Source organism: Sceloporus occidentalis, unplaced genomic scaffold, assembly GCF_023333645.1.
Source record: "Sceloporus occidentalis isolate IW3139 unplaced genomic scaffold, rSceOcc1.0.p SCAF_1, whole genome shotgun sequence".
NCBI classification, from domain to species: domain Eukaryota; kingdom Metazoa; phylum Chordata; class Lepidosauria; order Squamata; family Phrynosomatidae; genus Sceloporus; species Sceloporus occidentalis.
In genome coordinates this window covers 43761517-43775097 of record NW_028316981.1, presented here as the reverse complement: position 1 = coordinate 43775097, position 13581 = coordinate 43761517, and the positions used below count along the sequence as shown (strand labels likewise).

Below are 13581 nucleotides of genomic sequence, written 5' to 3'. Positions count from 1 at the left end.
GGAGCTGGGGATGTTTAGCCTGGAGAAGGTTAAGAGGTGATATGATAGTCCTGTTTAAATACTTGAAGGGATGCCATACGGAGGAGGGAGCTGACTTGTTTTCATTTGCTCCAGAGAGCAAGTGCATCCGGAACAACGGATGCAAGCTACAAGAAAAGAGATTCCACCTCAACATTAGGAAGAACTTCCTAACAGTAAGGGCTGTCCGACAGTGGAACACGCTCCCTTGGAGTGTAGTGGAATCTCCTTCCTTGGAGGTCTTTAAACAGAGGCTAGATGGCCATCTGTCGGGGATGATTTGATTTGGATTTCCTGCATGTCAGGGGGTTGGACTGGATGGCCCTTGTGGCCTCTTCCAATTCTATGATTCGATGATTCTAAGTATAGGAGAAAAATTCATAGAAAGATTGAAAATATGTGTCTGGGAAATGAATAATAAGCTTTTTTTCTTAAGAAAGGTATACAAAAAATGTAATACCTCTTTATAATTGTTATTTTGGCAATTGGGAGGTTTTTTTAATTAACTAGTGTTGATGTACAGTATTTCCATCTATGTATAAGAGATGAATATGTAAATGTTTGAATATGTTTATAAGTTCATTTTCGTTTGTGTGAAATGTGTAGTTGTATGGATACGTTATGTTACCTTGAAGTAATTAATAAAAATATAACTTAAAAATCACTTACCCATACACCTAATTAACAAGTTGTCCAGTACTGTCTGCAGTTATATAAATTACTTTTATATGGCACCACCTAGTGGAAAGAAGTCATTATCCAGATTTGAAATAAACCTAAATGGGAACATTTAGGTTGCAATCCTATGCATGCGTCCTCTATTGATGAGTTACGTAAGATTAAACCCAACTTCTGCTGGCAGATCTTTCTCCCTCTCCTCACCATACCCCTTGGAGCTGTCCACCCTCTGAACTAGTGGCATAGGGTTTCCTAGTACCTCACACAGGAGGAGCCCCAGTGAAGAGTATTACTCCCCAAACTATTTCTGGTGCTGCCCACTGTTCCCATAGCAGCAGCTCCTCTTTGGATCCTATTCATACCTAGCTCTGCTCCCCCTCCAAAAAAAATTCCCATATAGCACTCAAGGAACCCTTTCACACAAAACAATTATAGTGCTAAGAACCCACTTTAAATGTCATGGAAACTTCCTAAAAAATCAATGGAATTCTACTTTAACCACAGTTACTTATAATTCTATAAATACCCCCTCCCTATTATAAAAATTATAATTTTAACTTATAAAATTATAATTTTTATGATTCTATGAAATAAGTAGAGATCATAAAAAGTAGTCATACAACTGAGCACTAAAGAGTCGTCTCAGCCATAGGGAACATCATGTACGGATGTGAGAGCTGGATGATCAAGTAGGCGGACAGAAGGAAAATAAATTCATTTGAGATGTCATGCTGGAGAAAAGTGCTGAGGATACAGTGGAGAGCCAAGAAGACAATAAAATAAAATAAAATAAAAATGGGCCATAGGACAGGCCAAGCTGAAAATCTCTCAGGAAGCCAAGATGAAGAAACTGAGGCTGTCGTACTTTGGCCACATCATGAGAAGGCACAACTCATTAGAAATTACAATAATGCTAGGAAGGGTAAAAGGCAGCAGAGAGCTACAACAGATGGATAAACTAAATTAAGGTTACAAGTATGAGTCTACAAGACTTAAGCAGAGAAGTGGAAGATAGAGACTTAGAGCTGTCTCATTCACAGGGATGCCATGATTTGGGGCTGACTCAAGGGCAGTGAACAACAAATATATAATTGTCAGCCACAGAGCTCTAAGGCCTCCCCCAGTTATAAATCCAAGATCCTACAGGGTGTTGCCCATCAGTCCAACCCCCTGTCATGCAAGATTATACAATTAAATGATAATTAAAGTGGAATCATAGTGCAGTAACTGTGCAGTGTGAGAGGCCATATGGTGATCGATAATAAAATATAATCAAATATAGAATTGACATGAAACAGATCAGAAGGACACCACTAAAAGAGAAGAACGCAACCATTAAGTCAAATGCTGCTTCCATAGCAACCCAGCTTAATTGCCAAAGGACTCTCTGAATAAAAAATGGTGCAGGGGACCAGTGAAAATCTCATCAATCTGCAAGTTGTTTTAGAATTTTAACACATATGCTGTGTGTTGAGGAGCACAAAGGGGGAAGATAGGTTATACCACCAGTTCTATCAAAGTCATGATAATAATCCCATTTGTAATAACAAGAAAGCCAGATCGGTTGGTTTTTAGTTTATTAGCAGACTATATTATAATGATCAGGTAAATTGAAACTCTGTGATGCTTACATAAGTGTTTAATAGGTTAAGAAAGATCATTTAGTTAATGGAAAATAACAGGGAAATATTGCCTGGTTGTTACAAGCATTGGAGTGTTAAAATCCAGTCGTGGACACTGGGATTAAGAGAGCAAACTTGCTTCCATTTTATTAAATGGCCACCTTTCAGTCACTCATTCTCTGCTACAATACTTTGCCTACATGAAAAATTCTTATTCTGAAAGCCACATAAAGAAATACCTTGGCAATCGTGGAAAAACAAAGCCTTGGAACAAAAGGAAAAAGTGGCAGTCAAGAATAAAAGTGCAATGCACACCTAAAACAGTTTAGGAACAAAACAGTAGGTGTGCTACTGGAATGGACAGCAAGTGAGTAATGTAGATAATGAAAAAGAGAACCAAGAAATCAGAAAAATAAAAGATGGGTTGGGTCAGGAGGTACTTGAATGCCTATTATTCCTCTATTTGAGAATCAGTGATGTGCTGATTTTCTACTCATAATTAGCTCACTGCAGAATCATTTTGGATCTGAAACTGGAATCCTAAACCTATGGTATTTATAATATTGCACACAATCTCCCTTGGAATTTTAGGCCCCAAGAAAAGACACCATGAAATTAAAAAAATTGTTCCCCACAGTCAAAAAAATTGTGTGTTTGATTTGGTATGCCATCACATCTTAATTCAATGCCAGAACAGTTCAGTAAAATATAATCACGCACTGCAAATATACAAGAAATTGCTTGCCAATATTTTATGTTTTTATTGTAAAAAACACAAACAGAAAATACAGATTCATTTCAAGGGATTTTGATACGAAGTGCCATTTTGAGCAAGAGTAGCAAAATATTTACACATAGAATCTGATACAATTTTATTCACTAAATTATTTTAGACTGTATTTCCCCCATTTCTTTTATCCCTTCTTCACATAGCTTAAGAGTTCTTCTTTGTCCATTCTGTATCCACTTCTTTTCCACCGATCCCGTAACTCTTGCAACAGTACCCCAATTTCTTTCCCAGATGAAATCCCTATTTTCCTGATGTCGTGGCCACTCACAGGAAAAGTAGGGACAGACCATTGTTGCATTTCATGCAGAAGATCTTCTTCTCCTTGGTATTTCAGAAGCTCACAGATTTTGGATGTTGCATCAACTTCCCTTGACTTCTCAAAACAAACAAAAAAACACCACCACAAAATAAAAACAAAAGCAACACATCACAACAATCTGACGAATTTGTGCACGCAACATCCACAACCTAAAAGCTACCAATTTTAAATAAATAAACAAACTTTCTTAAAATAATTTAGGATCCAGATTTGGACACACTCTTCTCTCTTCACCAGTCACTGAGCTACAGCAGCTCAAAGCTATGTATGATATTTTGAGCCCAATGTTAAAACCACTAAACACAGCCTAGAGGAGTGTAAGTAGGATGTAGACTGACTGTCTTGGGGGTTACTCCCACTACAGAACACTCCTCAACACTCCTGAGAGGGAGGAGCAACTCATTTTAGAATAAGTTTCACTGACCAACAAATCTCTATCTCAGCTGTTTCATTATGACTACAAAACATTTGTGCCTTCAAGGGCACAATACAGGTGGTACTGAAGTCTAAAAGGATAGGAAGAGTTAGATACCCCTTCCTTTTAAGATAATTTTTTTTCATTTGCCTCCACCGCCTTTCAAGTTTACAACTTTATGTGCTTTTCTCAGGGCATTATGGCCAGAATTCTGTTCAATGCTGGTAGAATGTAAAACTCTTGAGTGCTACTGGATGCCTCCTTTGCAAGCATGGAAAGAAGTAAAACTGCCATTGTAACATCCCAATAGAATTTTGGCCATGGCAGCAAAGACAGATGTAAGTATAAGAAGAAGCTGAACAAGCGTTATGAATTATCCAGAAGTGTCTCTGGTGGAACAATTATTCTAAAAAAATTTAATCTGAAGTAGGGGTGCAAGATCATACTTACATCTATAACGAAGTCTTTATATGGCTTAAGTGGTTCTGTAGTATCAGTAGCTTTGACCAAATCTCTCCTATGCTTCAGTAAAAACAGTCCAAGGTTTTTTTCATCTTTTGAAATTTTCAGCCTTAAATCCAGTTTCGTGATGTCATCTGGAACCTTTAACAGTGATGTTAGAACGGTCATTGGTTTTGGAAAGAGATTCTGAACATTTTTAAAGACTGTCTCAAATTCCTGTAAGTTCCCATTAACAGGCAATCCTGAGAACACACACAAAAAAAGGAACATGAGAACAGCATAACCAAAAAAACCAGATGGCTAGCAAAAGATGTATCTTGTCAATTAAACCAGATAGCGAACATGTGGCCTTCCAGGTAATGTTAGACACCAATGTCCATTAGCTCTAGCCAAAATAACCAATGGAAGTCATAGACTAATAATATCTAGTGAATCACACATTCCCTGGCCCTACACAAATGAACTTACTAACAATACTGTGTTTTGAGCTGTAGCCAAAATACCACAGCTAACAGGATCACAGGAAGAATTGTATCTTGAGTGCAAACCCACAACTCATCACATTGCACCAGAGATGGGGTCAGAACTACTGCTGGCACAACTGGATCAGTGTTGTCCAATAACCAAAGTAACAATAGGGGTTTCCAAGAGGTGTGCATTAAGTCTAGTGGGCGAAATCTAAGCTGCTGTAAAAACCTTTAAAATTGTTAATGGATTATGCCCATTTTTCTAACAAAGCACATAGCTTACTTGCTGTAGGATGTGCCCCTGAAATGACCATGTTTCCTATCACTAATGTTCTGAATTTGAGAAGGATTATTGCCATGTAAGCTCGCTGCACTTTACCTATGTAGTTGGCTACATCAAGTTCGTACATTAGGCAAATGAGATGATTAGCATGTTTCCCAACAAGGATCTTCTTCAATTCCATCCAAATCCTCTCGCCTGATATCCCAGCCAGGCCTTTGGAATTTTCTTTGATAGCTTCTAGAGTTTTGGGTTCATGGTCACCAGGCTTTTCTGCTATCCTTCCATAAAACCTACAACAACAAGAAGAAAATCTCAGTAGCCAGAGCAAATATGTCTCTTTTGCAAATATATATTGGAAAACTGATTGTTTTCATTCTAAAATGCCGACATTTGATATGAAAGTGCTGCAACTCGATACTGACTAATATGACAAGGGTTTGGGATTGTGTTTTAACACAATGTCCATGTGAGCATCACCATTATACGGGTGAATGAGGAAACTGTGCTACAGTAAACTATGTAATAATCTATCCGTGTGATGTCAGATCATGCTCTTTAGAAACAGAAAACTGCTACCTGAAGTATCGTAGAATTCTTAAGTAATCTTCTTGTATTCTTTGGTTCGCATGTCCCACAAATCTGACTTTGCTGCTTTTTAAATCATCATAGCCATTGAAATAGTCATAGAGTGTGCCATCCAAACCTATAAAGCAAATACAACAAAAATAACTCAGGTCATTTTAAAAGGGTATGTTCTGATGCCACATTTATCCTTAACATTTAAACAAAGCAAGCATAAACTCAATATCTGGATCCAGTTCAAGATTCAGGAAATTCATTCAAGGTGTTCTTTTTAACTTTGAAAGCCTTAAATGGTATGAGACCTGGCTGCTGAAGGAACCAGCTGTCTCGTTATGAACCAGTTTCAGATATTATGAGCTGCAGAGGATACTTCCTTGAAAATATCATCCCCTGTAGAGAGGCACTTCATGGGTGTGACTTTATCCTGTGTTCCTTACAGATTAATGATGTTAAGATTATTAGTGACATCTGATATGTAGATTATATGGTATTGCTAGTTGACAACTGAGATTATCTGCAAGGATTACTTGATAAAGTCAGTGAAGTAAGTCATGACCAAGGTCTGAAAATGAAATCTTAAAGGGGGTAATGGGCTGGATGAGGAAAAACGAAGTTGAATCCAGACAAGGCAGAAGGGCCTACTGTCAAGAGTCCTAGCCTGGGTTTGCAGGTGTGTCAATCAACCCTGGATGGGGTTACATTCTCCATGAACGACTATGTTCACAGTCTAGGGTACCTCAGGATTAAAAGACAGCTCAGATAGATGTGATAGCCAGGAGTAATTACTATCAGTTTTGATTCATATGCCAGCTCTGCCCTTACCTAGAGCAGGAGGATCTAAAGATGGTAGTGCACATTCTGGAAACCTCAGGCTGGACTTTTGCAATGCACTTTACATCGGGGGTACCTCTGTACCAAGCTTGGAAACGTCAACTAGTTTCAAACATGGCAGCCAGAATGATTATGGGTACATCCAGGAGTGAGTGATCACATTATACCAGTATTAAAATCACTGCACTGGCTGCCAATTGGTTTCTGGGCAAAGTGTTGGTTATTACCTCTAAATCCCTACATGGTTTGGGTCCAGATTACCTACATGATCGCCAACTTCCATATAATCTGCCCTGTACATTCAGGTTCTCTGGAGGACATTTACTTCAGTCACCCAGGACTAGGTAAGCAACTGTCTTGACCTTTTCTTCAGCTGCCCTTGGACTTTGGAATGACCTGCCAGAAGAGATCTGACAGCTGAATACACTGTCTGAATTCAAAACAGCATTAAAGACAAGTCTCTTCCAGCAGGCTTATCCAGATGTGATTTTAAATGATGAATTTTAAATGTGGATTGTTTTAATATGTGTATATCTTGTCTTTTTAATTTATATGCATGTATTTTTAAATTAATGTGTATTTTAATTGAAGTGTTTTAACTGATGTGGTGTGACTGTTAATTGTTGTTCCCTGAGTCAATCCATGCAGAGAGGCAGGTAAGAAATAAATATTATTACTGTTGTTGTGATTGTTGTTGTTATTATTATTACAAATTGATGGTAATTAGCAAGAACATCAAGAAATATTTAAAGATCCAAAAGTGTGTCTTGACAAATATAACTATCTTAGTATCTGGTTGAATAAGCAGTGGGATCATAATCTTGCAGTAACAAATAGACTAGAAATCAGTCAGAATTGATCATCATTGACTTGAGTCTGAGCCCAATTCCCCTATAGCTGGCCATATAGGAATTTCCACATGAAAATAACAATAAAAACAGTCAGAATTTAAAGCAGAATTGTCATGCCAATTTGAGAGACGGTTACCTAAGAACATAGAATTAATTGTGAGATCTCTCCTCTCAGCATCTTTTTCCCAGTCAGTTGTAAATTCCACTTCTGCATGCCTCCCATCAGTAATCAGATCAATCCTAAGTGTGGTAATTTCAAAGTTCTGCTCATGAAGCTGTAAGAGAAGTTTTAAAGTTCTTAATACATTTTGGGAAAAATAGCATCGCTACCCATATAGAAGGAAACTTAGGGCCCGAACAGATAGGCCAAAATAAAGCTGCTTTGGGTCACTTTGGAGGTATGCTGTTTAAATGATGCATGCGTCCTAAGAGGCCGGACGCTGTGCCAAAACCACGCTCCAGTTCTAAGGACTGGAGTGCAGCTTTGGCACAGCTTCTGGACTCTTAAGATGAGCGTGTCATTTAAACAGCATACCTCCAAAGTGACCCGAAGCAGCTTTATTTTGGTCTGTCTGTTCAGGCCCTAAATAATATGTATGCTATGTTAGACAGTAGGGCATCAATACCTATATAAATACACATAATTTTGGGATACTATGACCCCTCTCTTCCCTCACTGTTAAATAGGGGCAACTTTCTAATATGAACAGCCTGTGTCAGCTTCACCTGCCTGGTCTCCACATAGAATTCTTATAAAAAACATCCAATGGTAGAAGTTGATCAACAAATGGCTATGACACACATCCAAACTCACTAATAAGAAGTAACCACTATTTTCAAACTATGTGTGCCACACTTGTTCTTTGTATCTTCATGTGTGCATGTGTTGAAGCTGTTATATCAGCAGAACATGTAAGATGTTTTGGAACATGGTTAAGATTTTTTTTGTATATCTTTCACTGGAAATCACTAGGGACTTACAACATTCTCTATATTTAAGCAAACTGTTTTTCCCCTCTAACATGGTTCCACTCCATTTAGATCACTTTCTGATTTCTTCACTGCTCATAGACACTGGTTCCCAACCAGTGAGTTCCCAGATTCTGTTGGACCACAGTTCCTATATTCCTTGTCATTGACCATGCTGGCTGGGGTTCTAGGAACTGAAATCCAACATCATCTGGGAACTGAAGATTAGGAGGCCACCCCTCCCAGTATCCTCTAGAGGTGCTAGACAACACACCAATGATCCCCAGGCTATGCTGGCTGAGGAATGATGGTACCTGTAGTTCAAAATGCTGGATTGGAAAAAGCTGCTTTACACCTTTTGCCAGATTCTTCCCATTGACAATTGGTTCTCTCCTGACAAGGGAGCATGTGCACAAGCCCTTGGAAGTCCTCATTCCCAAGCAGGGTACACTGACACAAAGTTACATGAATGTGTCTTTGGGGCAAGGGGTTGTCACCTCCTGAATTTTAAACAGCTGTAGATCTTTTTACCCTAGCAGTAATGGTTCCATGTTTTTCTCCTCTATTGTTGATCATACGGACACCTGCAGCCTGGAACATCTCCTTCATCTGTGTAGGTGTTGCAGTGGTGGCAAAGTCAACATCTTGTGGCTTCAGTCCACTGAGTAAGTCCCGGACAGCACCTCCTGCTATTCTTAGTTCATAATTTGCTCCATCAAATAGTTCTGGTGGAAAGATGGGAAAATAAGTAAGTGCACAAGAAACAGGGAACTGTTAACAAATTCTTATGTGATCTGCAATTGCCTCTCAACACATACACTTCTTTTATCCCTCACAGTTGATGCAATTTTACTAGGGCAATTAATAAATGAAAGAAACCAAGATAGAAAAAAAATACTGCATGATGACTGAAAAGACCAACCCTACCACTCAGTGGAGTAAGGAAGCTGCCTCTGCAGCAGATTTTGCTAGTCATGAAACAACATAGACTTGTTAGCAATCTAACTTTTCATGATTGTACTTTTACTGCTATAGTTGGTGAGAGGCACTTGTATGATCTTCTGCATCAGGTCCCAAAGTAACTTGGCTGGCTCTGAATATTTTTGAAGGGTGGGTAGAGTGCAACAGAATGAGTTAAGTTGGCCATGATGATTATATGATACACTTTCATATTTATACTTTCATTCAGCAGTTCATATTTTTCCCATGTAATGAATGCTCCATATTCACATAAATGTCTCATTTATTTTGATGACATTTAATCCTGAACTCCCTTCTCATAGGGAGGTATATAGCTGCAGAGATCTGAAGCCTGCTTATGACACGTTACATCTTGGCACTATTAAGGCAATTAAATACCTAAATGACCTCCGAGGCAGCCAAGTAATCCCCAAAACATTATATAAGAAAACATCACATACCTGCAAACATTCTTCCCATTTTACTACAACAACTAAGGTTATGGTCCAAAACACACTGCAGAAATAATCCAGTCTGAGACAGCTTTAACTGCCCTGGCTCAATGCTAGGGAATTCTGGGAACTGTAGTTTTGTGAGACGTTTAGCCTTCTCTGTCAGAGCGCTCTGGTGCCACAGTAACTACAATTCCCAGGATTCCCTAACACTGAGCCAGGGCAGTTAAAGCAGTCTCAAACTGGATTATTTCAGCAGTGTGTTTTGGACCTATGACACCTTAAGTTCCAGTTAAGCAGAATGAAACTTGCTTTCAAAAAATGTGTTCAAGTATGGGATGTCAAAGCTGCACTATATTCTTCAGACTGTGCCTTGTGACACTTATTTACTCCTGAAATGTTCCTTGTTGTAGCAAAATTTGGTATCTTCAAATCTAGGAAACCAATTCAGGATAGCTGAAACAACAACAAAAACACATGTCCATATTTCTTATAAATGTTTCTTGTTGCTCTCAGAAGATAGGTTTGTATTTTGCCGGCTCTGTCCTAAACCTTCTCAGAAAATGATGCGCTCTTACCTGCAACACCTTTCAGTCCTGGTGTGAAGAGGGACTGGAATTCAGGAGATTCTAGCTTCATTGTACTTAAGTGTTGCCACAGGACTGTAAGCCCTGCTCTGCTGCAGGGGAAAAGAGGAAGACTTGCCTTGCAGCCCCGGCCAAATAGGTGACTCCACATCTGAGGAAAAGTGGAGAGATGAATAATGTTAATGTTTCCTTTGTTGAATAAGGCACAATACCCTCACCATTCTTGAATATGTTATTTCTCCAGATGTCCTTGGCTATGTTCAAAATTGTTGTTTGTCACATCAGCTCAACTCACCAGAAATACAGTTACTATGATTTTGTAACTGGTACGTAGAAATGTCCTGCTCACTGTGGGAAAGGAACCAATGCATACCACTACTTCAAGAAGCCACTCTGCTCTGGAAGACCACTGAACCACAGCAGTGATGAAACAGATTTAAAACTGGTGGGTAACTTAACTAGTTAATCACTAATATGGCAGAGAACTGCTGATGATTTACCTCAAAGGGATTACTATTTATTCAGTTGTCCCCAACCTTGGGATCCCCAGATGGTGCAGGACTTCAGCTCCCAGAATGCCCATGCCAGGATGGCCATGGTGAAGAATTATGGGAAATGTAGTAAAAGGAAAAAACCTCCTAGCAAACCACAGGTGGGAAACACAATTTGTGAAGCACTTCAAATATTTGCGTGGGATGTATACTTAGCGCAATTATAACTATTACTCCCCCATCTCTAAGGAATACAATAAAGCATCCCAACCAGCCTAACCATTATATCCAAGGGTAGCCGTATTGGCCATATACCAAAGTACAATAATATCCAAAATCCACACAACAGTGATGCCTTTATTCAGCCAACAAAAATGCACAATACATATGTTGCAAGTTTTCAAAGCTCCAATGGGTTTCTTCATCAGGCAAAGATGTCAAAAACCATACCGGGGGGGGGGGGGGGGGAATGACCATGTCAGTCATAAACCCACATTTTGTCAAGATACTGTGGTGTTCTGATGTTATGGAAGGGTATTCATGCAGGTAGGCCTCTCCTCCCTTGGGGCATGTGGGTACTGGGAGAGTCTTAAAAATCCAGGACATAAAATTTAAATTCAGCTAGCAAGAGAAAAAGACCAGTTTGTCCTGAATCCTTTGTGAAGCTACAAGCCTCTTTGTTAGGCAGAATACACGGAATTTCTCAGGATCCCCCCCCCCCCCCCCCAAAATTGGAACTACATTGGCAGGTTTTACCTTAAAACCACCTAAAAAGTTATCCTGATGTAAAAGCATGGAGGCTTTCTGAAAAGCCTATGACTAACGTAGTCATATTTTTTCTTTCTTTCTGCCTCCTGTATGGTTTCTGACAATGACAAAGAAGCCAGTGGGGCTTGGAAAGCCTGCAACATATATCTGGTGCGTTTTGGATGGCCTCACTAAAGGTATCACTGTTTTGAGGGGTTTGGGGGTTATTGTATTTTGATATGCCTAATGCAACGGCTCCCAAACTTTGCATTGAGACAGTTTACAGGCCCCAGATTTTAGTGCTGGAATAGGGCTCTGGAGACCTGGATCTGAATCCTGGCTTGGCCATGGGAGCCCATTGGGCAAGTCACACTCTCTCAGCCTCAGCAAAAGGCAATGGCAAACCTGCTCTGAACAATCTTGCCAAGAAAACCCCTGATAGGTTTGCCTTAGGGTCGACATAAGTAGGAAATAACAACAACAACAACACACAACAACAACAATATGGCTAACACAGCTCCCCTGGGTATATTTAATCATGCAATGGCTTTCAAACCTTGCATTAGACATTAGTTTACAGGTTCAATACTCTCCCAGCCCCCCCCCCCCTTTTAAAGGCTTATGGAAAGGAGAGTTTTGGGGGTGGGTTGGGGAATACATAGGATGACCAGAGGTCCTCCTTTTCCAGGACACACCCTACATTTAAATTTCCTCTCCAGCAGGGATCCCCAAACGTCCTCCATTTTGACCAGGGCTAAGAAATATGCATTTACATTTTTACGAGCGTTTCAGGCTTTGCTTTTCAGTCCAGGAGGCATCCCCAAACGCCCTCCATTTTGAGCCTGACAAAGTAGTGCGAAATTACATGCCTACGAGTCCTTTCAGCTTTCAGTGTCTGTCCGGGAGGAATTCCAAAAACGTCCTCCATTTTGAGCATTCCCCATTCATAGCAGTATTATTATTATCATTATCTTTTCCTTTCAGCCCAGGAGGGATTTCAAAAGTCCTCCATTTCAAGCCTGAGTAAGAAGCATGCATTTATTTTTCTCTGAGCGTTTTCAGCTTTTATTCTCTGCCCAGGAGGAATCCCCCCAAACGCCCTCCATTTCGAGCCTGGACAAGAAGCATGCATTTACATCTCTATGAGTGGCTCCCAGCTTTTATTTTGTAGGATGTCCTCCATAAAGGAAGGCAGGAAAGGCTCACCCAGCAGGCCCTGGAGCTCCCCGGCCTTCCCTTCCGCAGTTGGGAAGGCGGAGCAGGAAGGGGGCCTCCTCCTCTTCCTTCTTCTCCTTCTCCTCCTCCTTCTCTGCCTTATGCAGAGGCTAAGATGGCTGCCAGCCTTGGCCTCCCTCCCTTTTCCTCCCTCAGCAGCCCACCTGCCCCCCCCCCCAAAAAATGGTTCATTTCCAGCCATTATTATTATTATTATTGGAGAAATAATAATAATAATACTAATAATAATAAAGAGGAGGGGGTTATGACTTTGGCTGCACTCTGCACTGCAGAAATAATCCACTCTCCAAAACAGAGTTTGAGAAGGTTTTTTTACATTTATATGCATGCATAAATTTCTACCCTTTTGAAGAAATAAAAAAGGGGAGGGGATATATACTGGTTTTATATATATATATATATATATATATATACCCCCTTCCCCTTTTTATTTCTACAAAAGGGCAGGATATAAGTATGTTTATGTATGTATGTATGTTTATATCCAGCTGCCTTTCTCCCAAGACTGGCGGACTCAGGGCGGCTTACAACATTTTAAAAAAAAAGCCGTACAGTTAAAAACATACAAAAATAATACATTAAAAAAGGATCAAATTACTGCAATAATTAAAACAAATTCAAAGCTGAAATATCAAACACTTTTAAAAAGATAAAAATGCCACGTCAGAAACAACTTTGAGAACACACACGTACATAGACAGAGGTCTGGTGCCACGGCAAACCAGAAGTCCCAGGATTATTTCTCTGGTGCAGATGCAGTCCCCCTCCTTCTCTTTCTTCCTACAAAGTACTGTGCGCTTCAGGCGCAAGAAACTACATAT

At 39.8% G+C, this 13581-nt stretch overlaps 1 protein-coding gene across 3 annotated transcripts; it reads right to left on the bottom strand.

The window, feature by feature from the left end:
* Nucleotides 1-3055: 3055 nt before the first annotated feature.
* Nucleotides 3056-12828, bottom strand: LOC149321342 (CCA tRNA nucleotidyltransferase 1, mitochondrial-like). 3 transcript variants are annotated; one of them, XM_089519861.1, is made up of 8 exons: nucleotides 12661-12828; nucleotides 10278-10437; nucleotides 8819-9012; nucleotides 7455-7593; nucleotides 5631-5757; nucleotides 5151-5344; nucleotides 4293-4546; nucleotides 3056-3481 (listed from the first exon to the last, which is right to left on the bottom strand). In XM_089519861.1, the coding sequence occupies exons 2-8, from the start codon at nucleotides 10435-10437 to the stop codon at nucleotides 3233-3235; spliced, it is 1317 nt and encodes a 438-aa protein (XP_089375987.1). In that variant the 5' UTR covers nucleotides 12661-12828; the 3' UTR covers nucleotides 3056-3232. The 3 variants fall into 3 exon arrangements, with proteins under 3 accessions (XP_089375987.1, XP_089375998.1, XP_089376008.1); XM_089519872.1 differs by having other exon boundaries at nucleotides 12731-12828; XM_089519882.1 differs by lacking the exon at nucleotides 12661-12828 and adding an exon at nucleotides 12298-12641.
* Nucleotides 12829-13581: the final 753 nt, after the last annotated feature.